The 18,390-nt window shown below is 44.8% G+C and overlaps 1 protein-coding gene across 1 annotated transcript in view; it reads left to right on the top strand.

The window, feature by feature from the left end:
• The first annotated feature begins 12,620 nt into the window (after window positions 1-12,620).
• The window catches only part of DNAAF4 (dynein axonemal assembly factor 4), a 165,754-nt gene continuing 159,984 nt past the window's right edge, over window positions 12,621-18,390 (top strand). Inside the window, exon 1 of the mRNA XM_069222427.1 lies at window positions 12,621-12,800. Coding sequence (XP_069078528.1) covers window positions 12,678-12,800 — 123 coding nt within the window. The 5' untranslated portion in view covers window positions 12,621-12,677. The remainder of the gene's footprint in view (window positions 12,801-18,390) is intronic.

The raw sequence follows: 18,390 nt of genomic DNA on the forward strand, positions 1-18,390 counted from the left end.
GAGCGCAAAAAATAGTCTGTAGAACAAAATGAAACAGGAAGTGCTAAGGGTAGGCATGATATACAATCCAGTCATATGAATGCGTTCCGATATTGGTTGTCTTTAAAATATCAGCATGTTGAAGGCGAGTCAATTGGAGGCACACACTACTCATGATGTAATCAGCAGAACTAGGAAATGGAAGACAAAGTATTGACACAATAAATTGCTTTACCTTGGAATGGCTGTGTTCGACTGAAGCGATGTGATTTCCAGATGAATGTGCATAAGCTTTCCCAAATGTTTGTTCACATGCATATGTTATACTATCAAATTTAAGGTAACGTGTGTATTTGAATGAGGATTTTGCGTTCCTGTGATTCATCTGCCATTAAATTGATTATTATAATGCAAGTCATTTGAAAGGAGCCAGCAGATACATTACTGTGACATACATGCCAACATTTGGAAGCAAGAAAGACAAAAAGACATCATACTATACTTCTTTTTCCTCCTTATTAGAATTTAGAAAATGTCAGATAAGGTAAAAGCTCAGTTTGTATCAGTGCAGGAAAAGAGAGGGATTGAGCTGGATCTTGGATCAAGTAGCTGCTGTAGAGCTGGATCTGGGATCATGGCTAACCACAGTCAAATACGCTACATTTGTCCCACTGCAATTTGCTGCAGTGCTTAATTTGTACATAAAAACGTGCCGGTGCTCCAAGCCCTCCTCTTAAACATGCGGCTGCTGCAATTAAATGTGGGAACACGGAATACTGAGGCAGCATAATCCTGAAGCCATCTTGGGCTTCTTCAATCCATTTAAAGCCACTCCCTGCTACTTCAGTTCACTTTTGCAGCGTTCTGCTTTCTACCATTTTTCTCTTCCTCCGTCTTTCCCATATGTGTCTTTTGTTTGCAGCAAATGCTTGGGGCAGAAGAATAAGCGCCGGCCCTCAAAAATAAGTGCGGGTGCTCTGCACCGGAAACAACAAGCACAAATTAAGCACTGATTTGCTGACATGTGTTGTCTGCTTTCCGTTGGGAGCAACAACCTGCAGGTGGTGTGGGGGCTTCTTATTTTCACTTCCAGCTGAGGCCAAAGTATAAGTAAAGAGTCATCAACCGCCTCTAGTTCATGAATCATCCTGGCTCAGAGTATCTGTAGCCTCACACCCCAGATACCAGTGCAATTGATGGAAGCACTTCCGAGAAACTATGATTTGGAGGCATGTTTTTGACTTTGTTCAACTGTTGTCTGAAAGAGATATACATGCAATTTAACACTATTAAATGTATCTGTATTAGTAATGACACTAGTAATGATTTAAATAGCACTTATAATTTTTTATTTGTATTATTTTGTAGAGCTCCTCCTTCCAATTTATGGTGTCAAAACACTTTACATCATACATGCATGAAATGTTACATAAGACAATAAGGTGCAGGAGTCACATATCTTTGAATACAGATAGACATTATATTTTAAGAGTGCCTGGTCTGTACAAACATAAAGCCCGTTTTTAAAAAGTAAGTGGTTGGGGTTGCTTGTACTATTAAGACTTTATTACAACAGAAAGGAACTCTTTTTAGCATACTTCAAATAACAAAATATTGATTAAAAATAGGTTCCAAACTCATGCCTTCCAGTTTGCATGCAGCTCCTTGATACAGGTTCATAGCTCACGGTGCAATTTTAGAAGGACTGCAACTTTACGAACTAGAAGTAACAAAAGTATCTGTGGGACAAAAGCAGTAATCCACTGTGCTATCTATGTAAAATACAAAGCTGTGATCTGCCTGTTACACAATATGCTTTGCAGTAACAGACATGCCAACAGACCCGACTCAGGTGGGAGACTTCCAATTTTTGGAGTAAAAAAGGCTTTATTTTGGCTATCTCCCGTTTGAAAAAATTCTTCTCCTTCAATAGAAGTCAAAGGGAGAAATACATTCTCCTGATTATTTTTTTTAAATCTCACACTTTTCTTTTCTGAAATGTTGGCATGTATGCAGTAGGCGTAATTGCAGACGGACAATGCATACCATTTTTAAATCTGCAAAGCCAATGCACTGCCTATTTATGAGTTGATTGTGTGCACACAGGGTTTTGCCCTCTGACCATGGGCGTAAATACAAAGTGTTTGTTGCACTGCTCACTTCACTGAACAATGTCCCCTCTATGCAGTATGATTGTCTGAAGTTGAGACTCTTTAAGTTATCCAAACACTTCCAAATTTGTACTCAAAATAGAATATAAGTCTACACCAATTTTGCATGGGGGATATTTGTTTATAAGTAAAGATTTCACCTAAGTACATGTACATGCTATTCTTTTTGCCCCTTGGGCTCCATCATTATTGGTTCATTATCTACATTATTCGCAGAATAACTCATCCCCTGAAGAAGGGATGTGGCCTGAAATGCATTGGGATGTTTGAACCTCTCTTTGTATATTATGGAGGATCATTTTAACATGGATGATGTAGTACATGTGATGACATATGATCAGGATGACTATTAAAGATGAGTAAGGAATATTAATTGACAACGTGATGATTAAAAAAGTCCGATTTTAGTTTGACTACAATTTTGAAAGTGTTTGGAGAATTTTAAGAGTCTCAGCTTGAGACAATCGTAGTGCTGAAGCAGATGTCTTAATTAGAAATGTTTAATGAGTGCTTATGTATTTTGAATAATGACATGTAGAAAAATGAATAACGTAGAAATGTTTTGAAAATGTGACCTCGAAGAATAGCCACCAGTGTTCACGAAATGCACTAAAATATAATGAATACACATGAAATATTGAAAATGTATTAGATCAATGTAGTAATATATCATTTTAAGGGTTATGAATTTGTTCTTGCTTATTAATTGAAGGCCTTAATTTAGCGAGTGTCTTGGCCTAGTTTGCCAGGCCTCATGCAAAAGCTGTATTTCTTAGCGTTTTAATAAAAAATGCTGACAGAGTGAACTAACTGTGAAATGCTCATTGTTAGAATAAAATGCTTAGCAGAAACTTTCTATAGGAGCCAACAGAGAGGAGATGAGACCTCTAGCAAAGTAACAATTTGTGTGTAAAATGTGCAAAGGGTTCTTTCCCAGGACGCGAACAATGAAGACACTGACTGGAGACGAAGGTGCAACAAAATTGATACCTGACGAGCCGGATGATGAGAACATTGTAAGGCGAACCAATCAAAGACATGTGAACTGTGAAATATTAGAATTCATGGATTTGGTGAATGGACATCATTGGACACAGTAATAACGTATGATTAATTGACCAATTGGAAATTGGGGGATAGTTTGGGGAACTTTGATATAACAGCGTGACAAAGGGAAAATACTTCAGAGAGAGACATTCAGATTTATTGCGATATTGAGAAGAAGAGGTTCGAGATTCTGTCATTGAGCTCATACTCTCTGTAGGAAGTTGGCTCTGTATGTACTATTTCAAAGTAAGAAATAGCATGCACAGAGTCCAAGGGTTCCCCTTAGAGGTACGATAGTGGCAAAAAGAGATAATTCTAATGCTCTATTTTGTGGTAGTGTGGTCGAGCAGTAGGCTTATCAGAGGGTAGTGTTAAGCATTTGTTGTACACACACAGGCAATAAATGAGGAACACACACTCAAAGACAATTCCAGGCCAATAGGTTTTTATATAGAAAAATATATTTTCTTAGTTTATTGGAAGAACCACAGGTTCAAGATTTACAAACAATACTTTAAATGAAAGGTATTTCACTCAGGTATCTTAAGGACTTTGAATCATCACAATAGCATGTACAGTTTTGGCAACAATGGCAATAAGCTATTTTAAAAATGGACACAGTGCAAAAATCAACAGTTCCTGGGGGAGGTAAGTATTTGTTAGGTTCACAGGTAAGTAAAGCACTTACAGGGTTCAAAGTTGGGTCCAAGGTAGCCCACCGTTGGGGGTTCAAGGCAACCCCAAAGTTACCACACCAGCAGCTCAGAGCCGGTCAGGTGAAGAGGTCAAAGTGGTGCCCAAAACACATAGGCTTCAATGGAAATAGGGGTGCCCCGGTTCCAGTCTGCCAGCAGGTAAGTACCCTCGACTTCGGAGGGCAGACCAGGGGGGTTTTGTAGGGCACCGGGGGGGACACAAGCAGGCACAGAAAGTACACCCTCAGCGGCACAGGGGCGGCCGGGTGCAGAGTGCAAACAGGCGTCGGGTTTGCAATAGGATTCAATGGGAGACCCAGGGGTCTCTTCAGCGATGCAGGCAGGCAAAGGGGGGGCTCTTCGGGGTAGCCACCACCTGGGCTAGGAAGAGAGCCACCTGGGGTCGCTCCTGCACTGGAGTTCGGTTCCTTCAGGTCCTGGGGGCTGCGGGTGCAGTGTCTTTACTAGGCGTCGGGTTCCTTGAAGCAGGCAGTCGCAGTCAGGGGGAGCCTCTGGAGTCCCTCTGCAGGCGTCGCTGTGGGGGCTCAGTGGGGTCAACTCTGGCTACTCACAGGCTCGCAGTCGCTGGGGAGTCCTCCCCGTAGAGTTAGTTTTCCGCAGGTCGAGCCGGGGGCGTCGGGTGCAGAGTGGAAAGTCTCACGCTTCCGGCGGGAAACGTGTGGTCTTTAAAAGTTGCTTCTTTGTTGCAAAGTTGCAGTTTCTGTGGAACAGGACAGCTGTCCTTGGGAGTTTCTTGGTCCTTTTAGATGCAGGGTAGTCCTCTGAGGCTTCAGAAGTCGCTGGACCCTGGGGGAAGCGTTGCTGTTGCAGTTTTTCTCTAAGTGGGGAGACAGGCCGGTTAGGCTGGGGCCAAAGCAGTTGGTGTCTCCGTCTTCTCTGCAGGGCTTCAGGTCAGCAGTCCTTCTTCGTCTTCAGGTTGCAGGAATCTGATTTCCTAGGTTCTGGGGTGCCTCTAAATACTGAATTTAGGGGTGTGTTTAGGTCTGGGAGGGCAGTAGCCAATGGCTACTGTCCTTGAGGGTGGCTACACCCTCTTTGTGCCTCCTTCCTGAGGGGAGGGGTGCACATCCCTATTCCTATTGGGGGAATCCTCCAAAATCAAGATGGAGGATTTCTAAAGGCAGGGGTCACCTCAGCTCAGGACACCTTAGGGGCTGTCCTGACTGGTGGGTGACTCCTCCTTGTTTTTCTCATTATCTCCCCTGGACTTGCCGCCAAAAGTGGGGGCTGTGTCCAGGGGGGCGGGCATCTCCACTAGCTGGAGTGCCCTTGTGGAAACAATGGTACATTTTACGTGGAAGAACACTGGTGCTGCGGCCTGGTAAGCAGGGTCCCAGCACACTTCTCAGTCAAGTCAGCATCAGTATCAGGCAAAAAGTGGGGGGTAATTGCAACAGGGAGCCATTTCCTTACACAAGCCCCCCCCCCATCCCACAGGCCAGGAGACTCAGCCAAAGCTGGGAGAGTCTTCCTAGTCTGTCAGGCGAGGAAGAGTAGCGGAAATAGGCTGGTTTGTTGCAGGGCCTACTCTGCCTTACATCCTCCTGTTCAGGTCATTCCCTCTGGGGAACTGACCCACTTCCACAGTGATAGGACCTCTTCTGAATTGCCTCTTGTCTGTGCTTTTAATGTCTTCACCCATTCTCTCTATTTTGGGGTTAGAGGCATCCACCTCTACTAATGTTATCTTAGCCAGGGTCACCCCTAGTTTACCAAAAGAGGTAACCCAGAGCTGGAGTAACCCCACCATGACCAACAGGGTCAGGGGGCCTAACTTGCTATTTGGCATGGGGTCAGACCACCATGCCAAGGATAGTGCAGCCATAAAGGCTAACACCCAGCAGAGGCCACTGACAGCTGTCAGTGCCCAGAGCCACACCTTTAGCTCTTCACCCGCAAGGGAAGGAGCTACGTTACAGGCTTCTTTGGATTCAGGGTGCCTGTCTGCTGTGTAAGAGTGGGGGGTTACTACATCTTGTAGTAAACACCCTTCTTCCACTCTTTCTTCTGTTAACTGAGGAGCCACCCACTCAGGTTTACCAGTTGCCTGACCAGCCAGGACTTCTTGTGGGTCAGGTTGGACTTTACCAGTGCTATTTTTGGAGTTCTCCCTTACTGGAGCAGAATCTCCTTGGCTTGCTGGAACCTTGGCTAAAGGTTGTCCACCTTTCCTACTCTGTTTTCCTTTCTTTTTCTTTTGGGGCCTACTTGCAGTTACTGCAGGGGTAGCACCTCCAGAATCCTTGGAATAGGACTGGCACTGGACCAGTTCCTCTCTTGGGCTCTGACTAACCTCTGGGTAGTCATTTCCAAGGAGAAAATCAAGGGGGAGGTTTGTACGGACTAACACCCTTCTCCAGCTAAAAGTCCCACCCACTTCTATGGGCACAAAAGCCACAGGCCTATCAGTGACCCTGTCTGGGCTAACTCTTACTCTGGCAGTCTCACCTGGGATGTACTGGTTTGAGAAAACCAGCCTGTCATGCACAATAGTGTGACTGGCACAAGTGTCTCTCAGGACAGTGGCTGGGATTCCATTCACCAGTAGGTGGTGGAAGTGTCTACTTCCCTCTGGAATCTCCAACTCACCTGTTGGGCCCATTTTCCAGTTGAAGGCTATGAAGACCTCCTCATCTGAGGAGTCATCCCCAATGGCTACACTGGTCACCCCTGGGATTTTGCTAGGGGGTTTGTTTTAGGCACAAGAGGTGTCCTTGGTGTGGTGCCCTGTCTGTCTATAATTTTGGCACCATGCCTTAGTGGCATCCCAGTTATTACCCTGGTACCCACCTTTGTTTTGGGTTGTGTCTTGGGGCCCACCCACCTGGTCTGGTTTTTGGGGGCCTAGAGAGGACTCTTTTTCTTTGTTTCTAGTGTCACCCACTTTCTCCTGGGGAGGCTTTGTAACCCCTTTCTTTTGGTCACCCCCAGTGGATGTTTTGGTTACCCTAATCTTGACCCAGTGGTCTGCCTTCTTTCCCAATTCTTGGGGAGAAATTGGACCTAGGTCTACCAGATACTGATGCAACTTTTCATTGAAGCAGTTACTTAAAATGTGTTCTTTCATAAACAAATTATAAAGCCCAACATAGTCATGCACTTCATTACCAATTACCCAACCATCCAGTGTTTTTACTGAGTAGTCTACAAAATCAACCCAGGTCTGGCTCGAGGATTTTTGAGCCCCCCTGAACCTAATCCTGTACTCCTCAGTGGAGAATCCAAAGCCCTCAATCAGGGTAGCCTTCATGAGGTCATAAGATTCTGCATCTTTTCCAGAGAGTGTGAGGAGTCTATCCCTACACTTTCCAGTAAACATTTCCCAAACGAGAGCTCCCCGGTGAGATCTGTTTACTTTTCTGGTTGCACAAGCCCTCTCAAAAGCTGTGAACTACTGGTGATATCATCACCATCTTTATATTTTGTTACAATCCCTTTGGGGATTTTTAGGACGTCAGTATTCCCTCTGACCCTATTTATGTTGCTGCCACCATTGATGGGAGCTAAACCCATCTCTTTTCTTTCCCTTTCTATGGCTAGGAGCTGCTTCTCCAAAGTCAATCTTTTGGCCATCCTGGCTAACAGGAGGTCCTTTTCATTGAGGCTGCCCTCAATGCTTTCAGAGGTACTGGACTCCCCTATGGAAGAACCAGTCTCTCTGACTATGATTTGTGGAGTCAGGGTTCTTGGAACCCTGTCTTCCCTATTTAGGACAGAAGGGGGGGAATCATCCTCCTGTTCACCAACTTCCCCATGTGAGGGACTATCCCCAGAGGGGTGGTCCCTTGTGAACTCTGCCAAAACTTCCTGGAGCTTTAGTTTGGTAGGGTCGGACCCAGTTTTTATCTTTTTGATTTTGCAGAGAGTCCTTAACTCTGACATCCTAAGATGCAGGTAAGGGGTGAGGTTGAGCTCCACCACCATCTCTTCTGCAGTAGGCATTATTTCTCTAAAAGTTGGGATACTTTTTAAGAATCTAAAACTATCTCTAGAACTTAATCCAAACTTTTACAAAACTTTTTAAACTCTAAAAGAAATGCTAACAGGGACTAACACAAGGCCCTAGCAGGACTTTTAAAAATTTAGAAAATCTGTTTCTAATGACAATTATTGGAATTTAGTCATGTGATTGGGTATTGGCTGAGTAGTCCAGCAAATGCAAAGTCTTAGACCCCCCCACTGATCCACAAATGTAGGAAGTTGGCTCTGTATGTACTATTTCAAAGTAAGAAATAGCATGCACAGAGTCCAAGGGTTCTCCTTAGAGGTAAGATAGTGGCAAAAAGAGATAATTCTAATGCTCTATTTTGTGGTAGTGTGGTCGAGCAGTAGGCTTATCAGAGGGTAGTGTTGAGCATTTGTTGTACACACACAGGCAATAAATGAGGGACACACACTCAAAGACAATTCCAGGCCAATAGGTTTTTATATAGAAAAATATATTTTCTTAGTTTATTGTAAGAACCACAGGTTCAAGATTTACAAACAATACTTTAAATAAAAGGTATTTCACTCAGGTATCTTATGAACTTTGAATCATCACAATAGCATGTACAGTTTTGGCAAAAATGGTAATAAGCTATTTTAAAAATGGACACTGCAAAAATCAACAGTTCCTGGGGGAGGTAAGTATTTGTTAGGTTCACAGGTAAGTAAAGCACTTACAGGGTTCAAAGTTGGGCCCAAGGTAGCTCACCGTTGGGGGTTCAAGGCAACCCCAAAGTTACCACACCAGCAGCTCAGGGCCGGTCAGGTGCAGAGGTCAAAGTGGTGCCCAAAACACATAGGCTTCAATGGAAATAGGGGTGCCCCGGTTCCAGTCTGCCAGCAGGTAAGTACCTGCGACTCCGGAGGGCAGACCAGGGGGGTTTTGTAGGGCACCGGGGGGGACACAAGCAGGCACAGAAAGTACACCCTCAGCGGCACAGGGGCGGCCGGGTGCAGAGAGCAAACAGGCGTCGGGTTTGCAATAGGATTCAATGAGAGAACCAGGGGTCTCTTCAGCGTTGCAGGCAGGCAAAGGGGGGGACTCCTCGGGGTAGCCACCACCTGGGCTAGGAAGAGAGCCACCTGGGGGTCGCTCCTGCACTGGAGTTCGGTTCCTTCACTTCCTGGGGGCTGCGGGTGCAGTGTCTTTACCAGGCGTCGGGTTCCTTGAAGCAGGCAGTCGCGGTCAGGGAGAGCCTCTGGATTCCCTCTGCAGGCGTCGCTGTGGGGGCTCAGTGGGGTCAACTCTGGCTACTCACGGGCTCGCAGTCGCTGGGGAGTCCTCCCTGTAGAGTTAGTTTTCCGCAGGTCAAGCCGGGCGCGTCGGGTGCAGAGTGGAAAGTCTCACGCTTCCGGCGGGAAACGTGTGGTCTTTAAAAGTTGCTTCTTTGTTGCAAAGTTGCAGTTTCTGTGGAACAGGGCCGCTGTCCACGGGAGTTTCTTGGTCCTTTTAGATGCAGGGTAGTTCTCTGAGGCTTCAGAGGTCGCTGGGCCCCGGGGGACGCGTCGCTGTTGCAGTTTTTCTCGAAGTGGGGAGACAGGCCGGTAGGGCTTGGGCCAAAGCAGTTGGTGTCTCCGTCTTCTCTGCAGGGCTTCAGGTCAGCAGTCCTTTTTCGTCTTTAGGTTGCAGGAATCTGATTTCCTAGGTTCTGGGGTGCCCCTAAATACTGAAATTAGGGGGGTGTTTAGGTCTGGGAGGGCAGTAGCCAATGGCTACTGTCCTTGAGGGTGGCTACACCCTCTTTGTGCCTCCTCCCTGAGGGGAGGGGGGCACATCCCTATTCCTATAGGGGAAGTCCTCCAAAATCAAGATGGAGGATTTCTAAAGGCAGGGGTCACCTCAGCTCAGGACACCTTAGGGGCTGTCCTGACTGGTGGGTGACTCCTCCTTGTTTTTCTCATTATCTCCCCTGGACTTGCCCCCAAAAGTGGGGGCTGTGTCCAGGGGGCGGGCATCTCCACTTGCTGGAGTGCCCTGGGGCATTGTAACAAGAAGCCTGAGCCTTTGAAGCTCACTGCTAGGTGTTACAGTTCCTGCAGGGGGAGGTGTGAAGCACCTCCACCCAGAGTAGGCTTTTGCTTCTGTCCTCAGAGAGCACAAAGGCCCTCACCACATGGGGTCAGAAACTCGTCTCTCAGCAGCAGGCTGGCACAGACCAGTCAGTCCTACACTGAACAATTGGGTAAAATACAGGGGGCATCTCTAAGATGCCCTCTGTGTGCATTGTTTTAATAAATCTAACACTGGCATCAGTGTGGGTTTATTATTCTGAGAAGTTCGATACCAAACTTCCCAGTATTCAGTGTAGCCATTATGGAGCTGTGGAGTTCGTTTTTGACAAACTCCCAGACCATATACCTAATATGGCCACAACTGTACGTACAGTGTCTAAGAATAGACTTAGACACTGTAGGGGCATATTGCTCATGCAGCTATGCCCTCACCTGTGGTATAGTGCACCCTGCCTTAGGGCTGTGAGGCCTGCTAGAGGGGTGACTTACCTATGCCACAGGCAGTATTTTGTATGCATGGCACCCTGAGGGGGATGCCATGTCGACTTTGCCTTTTTCTCCCCACCAACACACACAATCTGCAATGGCAGTGTACATGTGTTAGGTGAGGGGTCCTTAAGGGTGGCACAACACATGCTGCAGCCTTTAGAGACCTTCCCTGGTCACAGGGCCCTTGGTACCACTGGTACCTTTTACAAGGGACTTATCTGTGTGCCAGGGGTGTGCCAATTGTGAAAACAATGGTAACACCGGTGCTGGGGCCTGGTTAGCAGGGTCCCAGCACACTTCTCAGTCAAGTCATCATCAGTATCAGGCAAAAAGTGGGAGGTAATTGCAACAGGGAGCCATTTCCTTACACTCTGACTGAGAGCCTGATGTGTTGCTGATCGATTGATGACCTGTGAACGAAGACTGATTCTGCTTGCTGCCCTATACCGTGGATACGTAGATATGACAATGACTGAATTGCGTTTTTGTGCCTTTTCTTTCTAGGTACCAACAGCGCTGTCTAAATACTTTCTCTAGATAGATGTTTTCCAAATATGTGTTCTAAAATGTTTTGCATGAAGCCCAACATGCTGATGCTATTCTGTGATAGTTGAGGTTACTCACATGACGACTGACGAATTACAGAGACAAATGATTGACAAACTATTTGTCTGAACTTGATGGACATCATAGCTTTGCTGAATTGATTCAAGCTTTGATTAGATCACATCTTCCGCGACTTGCTGATTAACAAGTGTTATTAAAACTGTTTTGATTAAGTTGATGATTAAACTTCATGACTTAGTATTATTAATATAAGGGAAATAAATTTACTAAACTTATAATTAAATATGTGGTTATTCATGGCTGAAGAGTCATGGTGTATGAAATTTACTGACTCTATTGATTGTTGATTTGACTAATGGTTATTGATTATTGTGTGTTGATTATTGATTCTGTACTGATACTATGGTAAGAACACCCTATATGAATCAAAAGGTTAATATGCATTGACCTATACGCGTCTCCTTGTAAGTTTACTTATTAAGGACCCACACACTAACAGTAGTGCATGGAGGGGACATTGTTCAGTGATGTATGCAGTAGGCATATTAATCCTGCATGTCACTTTGAGTCAAAACTGTAACTATTATACATGCCAACATTTCAGACAGGAAAGTAGGAGATTTTGAAAAAAACAGAGGGATGCATTTGCCTCATTGACATCCATTGAAGCAGAGGCAATTTCAGAAGGAAGACAGCTAAAGTAAATACATTTTTGCTCTAAAAATCGTGAGACTCCTGCTCATTCGCATATCTGGACTAGACAAATGCAGATCTCTAGTTGAAATGCATTAATCACCAGCGTTATGTAACCGCTATTATCCCCACAGGAAGTCTCTGCAGCTGGTGCTGTAACCCTGTATGATACTTCAAAAGGCAGCTTCTTTGTGACCAACCCAGAACAAATTTATTGCCACAATTGTCTTTGTTGATACTTTCTTCGTGGCACTTTTTAATAGAAATAATGCTTAGGTTGACTGTCAGAACCGCTTTTCATGACCCAAGTCCCTCATGACTTCACCCTTTTTCCATTTGCCACACCTAGGCCCCCAATTTATTTGTTCCTAGTGTACGTTTTTCTAATTTCCAACACAGGGTCGTATAGCTCACATAACGAGCTAGAGTTCTCTAGCTTATACTGCTTCACTTTTCAGGATCGAGCCTGAGTGCATGCACTAGCGCATGCATCTCGCATGCTAGACTCTGCTGTGTACAGTAAAGGGCTTGGCGCCCGCCTGTCCCTCACCATCTGTTGGTTTGCGTGGCACTCTTCTTTAGTCTCATAATTCGTCAAGGCATGCCTGGCCTCACTTCAGTTTCAAGTACCGCTGCTCCCGACGTGATCGAGATGCTATTTGTTGTTTTTGACTTTGAGTGCCCTGCAAGTAGAAGGCTTGTGACTGACAAAAACTACCCAGCAAGCACAAACTTGCAAAGTTTCATTTTTTAAAGCTAACTTTATTCTGCCAAGCCGTCTTTTCTCAGTTTCTTCTCGTGTTTTCTTTTGTTTTTACTCGTGGTTGCTGTTGTCAAAAGATGACAACTTGACCCAATGCATTACAAATGCTTGTTTAAGAAGTCCGATTAATATGTCGGTTGCGGCTCGCCCGGAAGTACAACAGGAGTAAACCGGAAAAGGGGGAGGGCTCTCGTTAGTAACAGAAGAAAGCGTGCTTAGCAACAGCCTGTAAACTGCGCCTAGTGTGTCAAGATGCCTTTGGCTGTGAAGGATCACTCGTGGGAACAGACGGATTCCCTGGTTTATATATCGGTGCCACTGAAGGGCGTCAAAGCAGGCAAAGCCGGCATCGTATGCACCGAGGACTACCTGAAGGTGAGAGTTAGTCTGCACTGCTGTACTACGGAGGCAACAGCAATAACAGCCACGCAAAGTCGCGCTCAAGAGGGAAGATACAGTCACCACCCAAAAAAAGTAAGCAGGTACAGGCAAGTTCAAAAACAAGAACAGAAGGTCAGAAAGCCCTGGGCCTGATTTCACTCCAACGGCACCCTGGCAGGTAAATGTTGGCTCCCCTAATGAACTCAAGCCCCGTTTTTCAGAAGCTCCGCCTTTCCTAAATCCTTCCTCTCGAAGTTCAGCACGCTCAAATTCAGCCTACGGTTTAAGTGAACGTTGTCACGAGTTGCACAGATATTTCAGAGAGTAACTCTGGTCGATATGTAATTTGTAATGGGCGCTTTGTCGGAAAGTGGCCGCTTTGTTTTGGTCAGGTGCAGCACCGAGGCTTTGATTGCACAGCTCTTAGTGCGCGCACGTTCAAAATCTTTTGTAGAGGCTGGCACCTGTGCGCATGTCAAGAGCATAGCACATAGTTCACTCAATCATTAAAGGTGAGTGAGCCACTGAAAGCTCGATCAAGGCTCTTACGAGAAGTCTGGCTCAGCCCGAGGTCGTATTGGAACCTCGAGCCCATAACGAGCCGAGCTTTCACCTGGCTTCTGCCTGCCAATCCAGGATGTGGTTAGACAGAGCTGCCGACTTTCGACTGGGAAACCAGGTCCAAGGTAAGGGAACCTTAATACCAAAGCATTACCATGAAAAGCAGAGATAAATAGATACCCATGTAGTGGTTGATTTGTACAAAGTGATACCAGAATACCTGGATAAATTGTGATTTACCCACTTAATCTGTATGATCTGAACACTCTGCCAAAACCCGGACGCGACTGGCACAGGCATTTTTGCTACTCTAATTCAAGGCTTATCAAGGCCAATCCTTGCCAGTACTTTTGGACTTTGCCCAAAGATTCATGACTATCAGCAGTTTGATACATGCAGCTTGCGCGTTTAGATATACGTTGTTTACATCTTAAGCCTTGACAAAGTCTTGAAGAAGAAACACGTGTTGGCTGTTTTGCTGTATGGACTTATTGTTACATTTGAACACACTATTGCAACTCTGAACATTGATCACCGTCTGGCTGCTCCGGACACATGGTCATTTTTGAACAAAGCAATCTGTTTGATTGAGACTTCTACTTCCTACCTGCATCTATAATAAACTCCTACACATCATCTTCCAAGAACAAACTTTAAATTTAATTCTTGAACACTTTCAGGATCTATGACACTGGTGTGCCCTGGCCACTCTTCTTGCAACATATAGGTAGCCACCCACTCCTTAGTGCGTGGCCCTCCGACACCTGTGGTGGCAGGTGTCTTGGCTAGCCCGGCACCCAACACCATATTGTTCAAACATGTGACTTTGCTCTGATCTTACAGTTGATATACTCTTTGCAGATGTGCAAGCACCTCTTGGCATTTGCCACCTTCCTCGCCTGACTTACTTTTTCTTCATAATCAGTCACACATGAAAGCACAGTCAAATGTGAGTTCAGAATACCAGCTGTACAAAAACCTATTGTGTTTGACTTAATAGAATATCAATTTGCTGTATGATAAACTGGGCCTCGTACGGGGTTCTCATAACAACTATCTTGCTTCTTTGTATACTAATAGTGCTGTCACCAGTTTAGAGACCTGGCAAAAATGGTTCCAAGTTCATGTTTAAAAATTATAACTTTTAATAAGCACTTATCAGTACCGTTCTATAATCTGACCTATTAATATCAGTGCTTCCACGTTAATCAGCTACACTTTTTAAATTTTTTGAAGCGACTATCATATTTTAGTTGATGTTTGTTGTTTTATTTACATAGCAAACATTTTCAGGGCTCGGCTCCTACGTGGGCTCAGCGAGCGAAGCCAGACCCTTGGCTCTGCTGTCCCTCTTAATTTTTTGGCTCACCTACTTCTGTCACTAATCAATGTTTACATTCCTGTCTGTGAGTTAGGCTTCTGCTCCAGAGATCTGTAACCTATACGTCACTCATTCTGTAAGTGTATATGCTCTAAGTGACGAAATCTTATTCAAGCCCCGTTGGATTTGTTCAACTGTGAATTAAATATTGCACTTGCTGCCTTCTGTGAGAGAGGGAAGCTTGCGTTGTAATTGTCATGCTATACATGTTTTCTGAGGAGGCAACTCTAACAATGCTGCTGCATTATTTGTATGTGTCATGTGATAGGGAAAGCTTGTGCTGCTGTTGCCCTGATTGTATCTATCCTCTGAAGGAGGAAACCTTCCACTGTTTTTGCCCAAGGTGTACCTCCTCTATGAAGGAGTGGTCGTTCACTGGTGTTGCATCCACCCAAATCGTATGACAACAAACCTATTGAATTCACTTGTATAACATACCCTTTGAAACAGACAGTTTCACAATATTTGATGTGAGATACCAAGACCTAATATCCTGAAAAAGGACCTTATCTTGTGGCTGTTCCTGTATGTATATGTCCACAGAGAGCATACAAAAGTACTTTTCGACATAGCTGACATAGAGGCTCCATGTCATGTATAACACCTTCTGGCAATTTTAGAATTTTGAATGTTAGAGTTTTGAGCCCATTATGGCACTGTAAAAAGCAAAGCCACATTCCCCACAATGCAGCATACTGTTGATGGAAAATCTAGTAATGGCTGAAATTATATCAGAGAGCTATTTTGCAGACATATGAAGCGAAAAATAAAATTTAGTTCCTGACCTGCCTTTTTTCTTGTCAATGAAACTTTAAACAGCCCAGTGGATGAGAGGTCATAGATACCCTTTCAAACACATTTGGAGGCATCTCACTGCTAATGGGCTAACATTAACAATCTTTGGAAAATAAATGGCATGCTAACAGCCACTATCTGCCACAACACTGCATGCAGCAACAGCTAAATTTGTCTGAATGGACACTGAGAAAAGAAAAATAAGCATTTGCAATGCAATCGGTCTCGCATTTACTTGAGTTTGAGCTAATGGCATTGTAAATGCATAACTGGAGTTTTATTGCCACATTAATTGGTCAACCCTGCCACATATTTTGGTCCTTTCCGCCACATAATTCCAGTGGCCCTGCATATAACTAAAGGGCTAGTAGGCCTACTGAAATTTTGTTTTTAAACAAGACCCTTAAAACACAAACTACTCCCAGGTGCAAAACAAATTTACTTGGCAGTTGGTACAGGTGACATTGCCGCGGGGAAATGAATAAATAATTGTACTCCAAGAATGCATGCTTGCTGGATCACTGTCCCTTTACTGCAATCTGGGGAGTCAAACAAAATGCCCATGATTTTTCACAGGCTTGAAGAGAGCCACCTCACATGATATTAAGGATCCTCAGTCAGTCTTGAACTGAAATATTAGTTATATTGACCATTGTACAGCATAATCAACTGTAAGCTTTCCTCAAGGTTAGTTTTATAAATACACTCATACAGCTCAAGTTTCACAGACTCAAACGTGGGTAGTTCATCTAGTCAGGTTTCTGCTTTGTATTTGCAGCTTGTATCACAACAACTCCCAGAATGCAAAGCTGAAACATAAACTAAATGAGCAACTCATATATGGAACTAGGGAGCTGGAAAACTCTGAGAATACTACGACAAGAGCTGGTTTCCAGCTTATATCCACTATGTGTAGTGGAAGTTTGGACTCATTATAAGTTAGCGCAGAGGGTTAATGTTCTTTCTGGGAGAGAGCATACTTTTGTCTAGTGGAAGCTTACACTCATTATAAGGTAGCACACTCTGACCCCAGAGGGACCCCTCAGATAAAAAAAACATTTTAAAATGTTTTGTTTTGCTGTGAGTTCACGATATTTGTGATTTCGCGGCAAAAAAATAAGAAAGAATAAGCGCAGACTTTCCATAGGCCCCTGGGTGGTCCAGGTCCCGGGGACATAAAAAATGTAGTGTGGGGAGGGTCTTCTGCCACCTCCCACAGCTCCGGGGACCACCACCTTCACGGAGCTTTCATTTTGTTATATGCTGGGGGCCCACGCCCGCTGCCCTGGGGACCGCCACCTCCCCTGGGCTTTCCTTTATGACTATGCGGGGACCCTGGCCCCCTCCGCTTCCTTAGGGACCGCCACCTCCCCAGGGCTTTCAATTAAAATATGCGTTGGGCACAGCCCCTCCCCGTCACTGCCCTGGGGACCGCCACCTCCCCAAGGCTTTCTTTTAAAATATGCAGGAGGCTCAAGGCCGCAACCTCCAGGCAGGGGACAGAGATAAATGCTTCAGCAAGCACAGAGCTGCTGTCAAAGCAGGTGGTTGGATTAATGTATAGTAATGAGAATTACTATACGTTAAAAAAACCATAGAAATTCATTGAAAAAAACAAAGGTTGCAGGGACGTTATAGTTAAGTTCGCCATGCACAGCTAATTCCTCCACATGTTATATCATTGATATATTCTCTGCCATCTTTCATATTCTCACTGCAACATTTGCAATAAAGTTATTGATAAGACAACTGTGCATGGCGAGGGCGCAAGTTATAGTTACCTTGGGACGTGAGTTTTAGTTACTTGAAAGAACTCTTAACTATAACTGCTGAATTTCTATGGTTTTGTACGAGTAAATTCAGAACCTAACTATAACTTCCCTGTAACCTTTTGGTTTTTTAAGTGAATATATATATATATATATATATAATTTTTTTTTCCCCACTTAAAAAAACCAAAGGTTACAGGGACGCTATAGGTAGGCTCACATTTTGAATGTACCAAACCATAGAAATTTACCTGTTATAGTTAGTAATCTCAAATAACTATAACTCCTTCCCCAAGGTAACTATAGCTCGCGCCCCTACCATTCATTATGGGATGGAAGAGAGAGAGAGAGAGAGAGAGACAGGACTCCGGGGGGGTGGGGCTGTGGTCCTTGCTGGTTCCCTGTGTCTTGCAGGAACCGATATTGCTCCCACAAGCAAGGAGCTGCTTTAACTAGCAGCTCCCTGCTTTCTGGAGCAATGTTTTCATCTGTTTCCCTGTACACGTATTTGTGTGCAGGGATACAGATGAAAACTTCACTTTCTGCAAGTGAGAGCTGTTTGACAGCTCTCACTTGCAGAAAATGACGTGTTTACTCTGACTTGGCAGGAGCTTAAGTCAGAGCAAACAGCTCAGGACATAGCAAGAACCGGCCCTGGGGGGTGGCGGTCCCAAGGGCTGTTCCACCCCTCCTCCAACATAATCTAGCCCTGGGTAGGATTTGGTCCTAGGTAGTCCACAACTGGCCCACTTCATTCTTATTGTAGCCCCGGGGAGGTGGTGGTCCCTGGGGCTGTGTTGGGGGGAACAGGTTGCCCCCGCATTCTTTTACTTTGAAGTCCCAGGGAGGTGGCCTCCCCCGGGGCTGTGGGGAGCCAAGGTACCCCCCCGCATTCAAAATTTATATGCCCCTGGCCCATCTGGGGGTTTCACAGAAATAAGTTCAGGGGCTTGTGCTTTAAAAAAAAAACATCCACAGCTCTGCCGCGTTTCCCGTCCATAATTATAAAAAGCACCAGAGCTAAGCTATAGGGGCCCCTTTTCGCTTTTTAAAATCTTATTTCTTGGACTCGGTTGAT

Source organism: Pleurodeles waltl, chromosome 3_1, assembly GCF_031143425.1.
Source record: "Pleurodeles waltl isolate 20211129_DDA chromosome 3_1, aPleWal1.hap1.20221129, whole genome shotgun sequence".
Lineage (NCBI taxonomy): Eukaryota > Metazoa > Chordata > Amphibia > Caudata > Salamandridae > Pleurodeles > Pleurodeles waltl.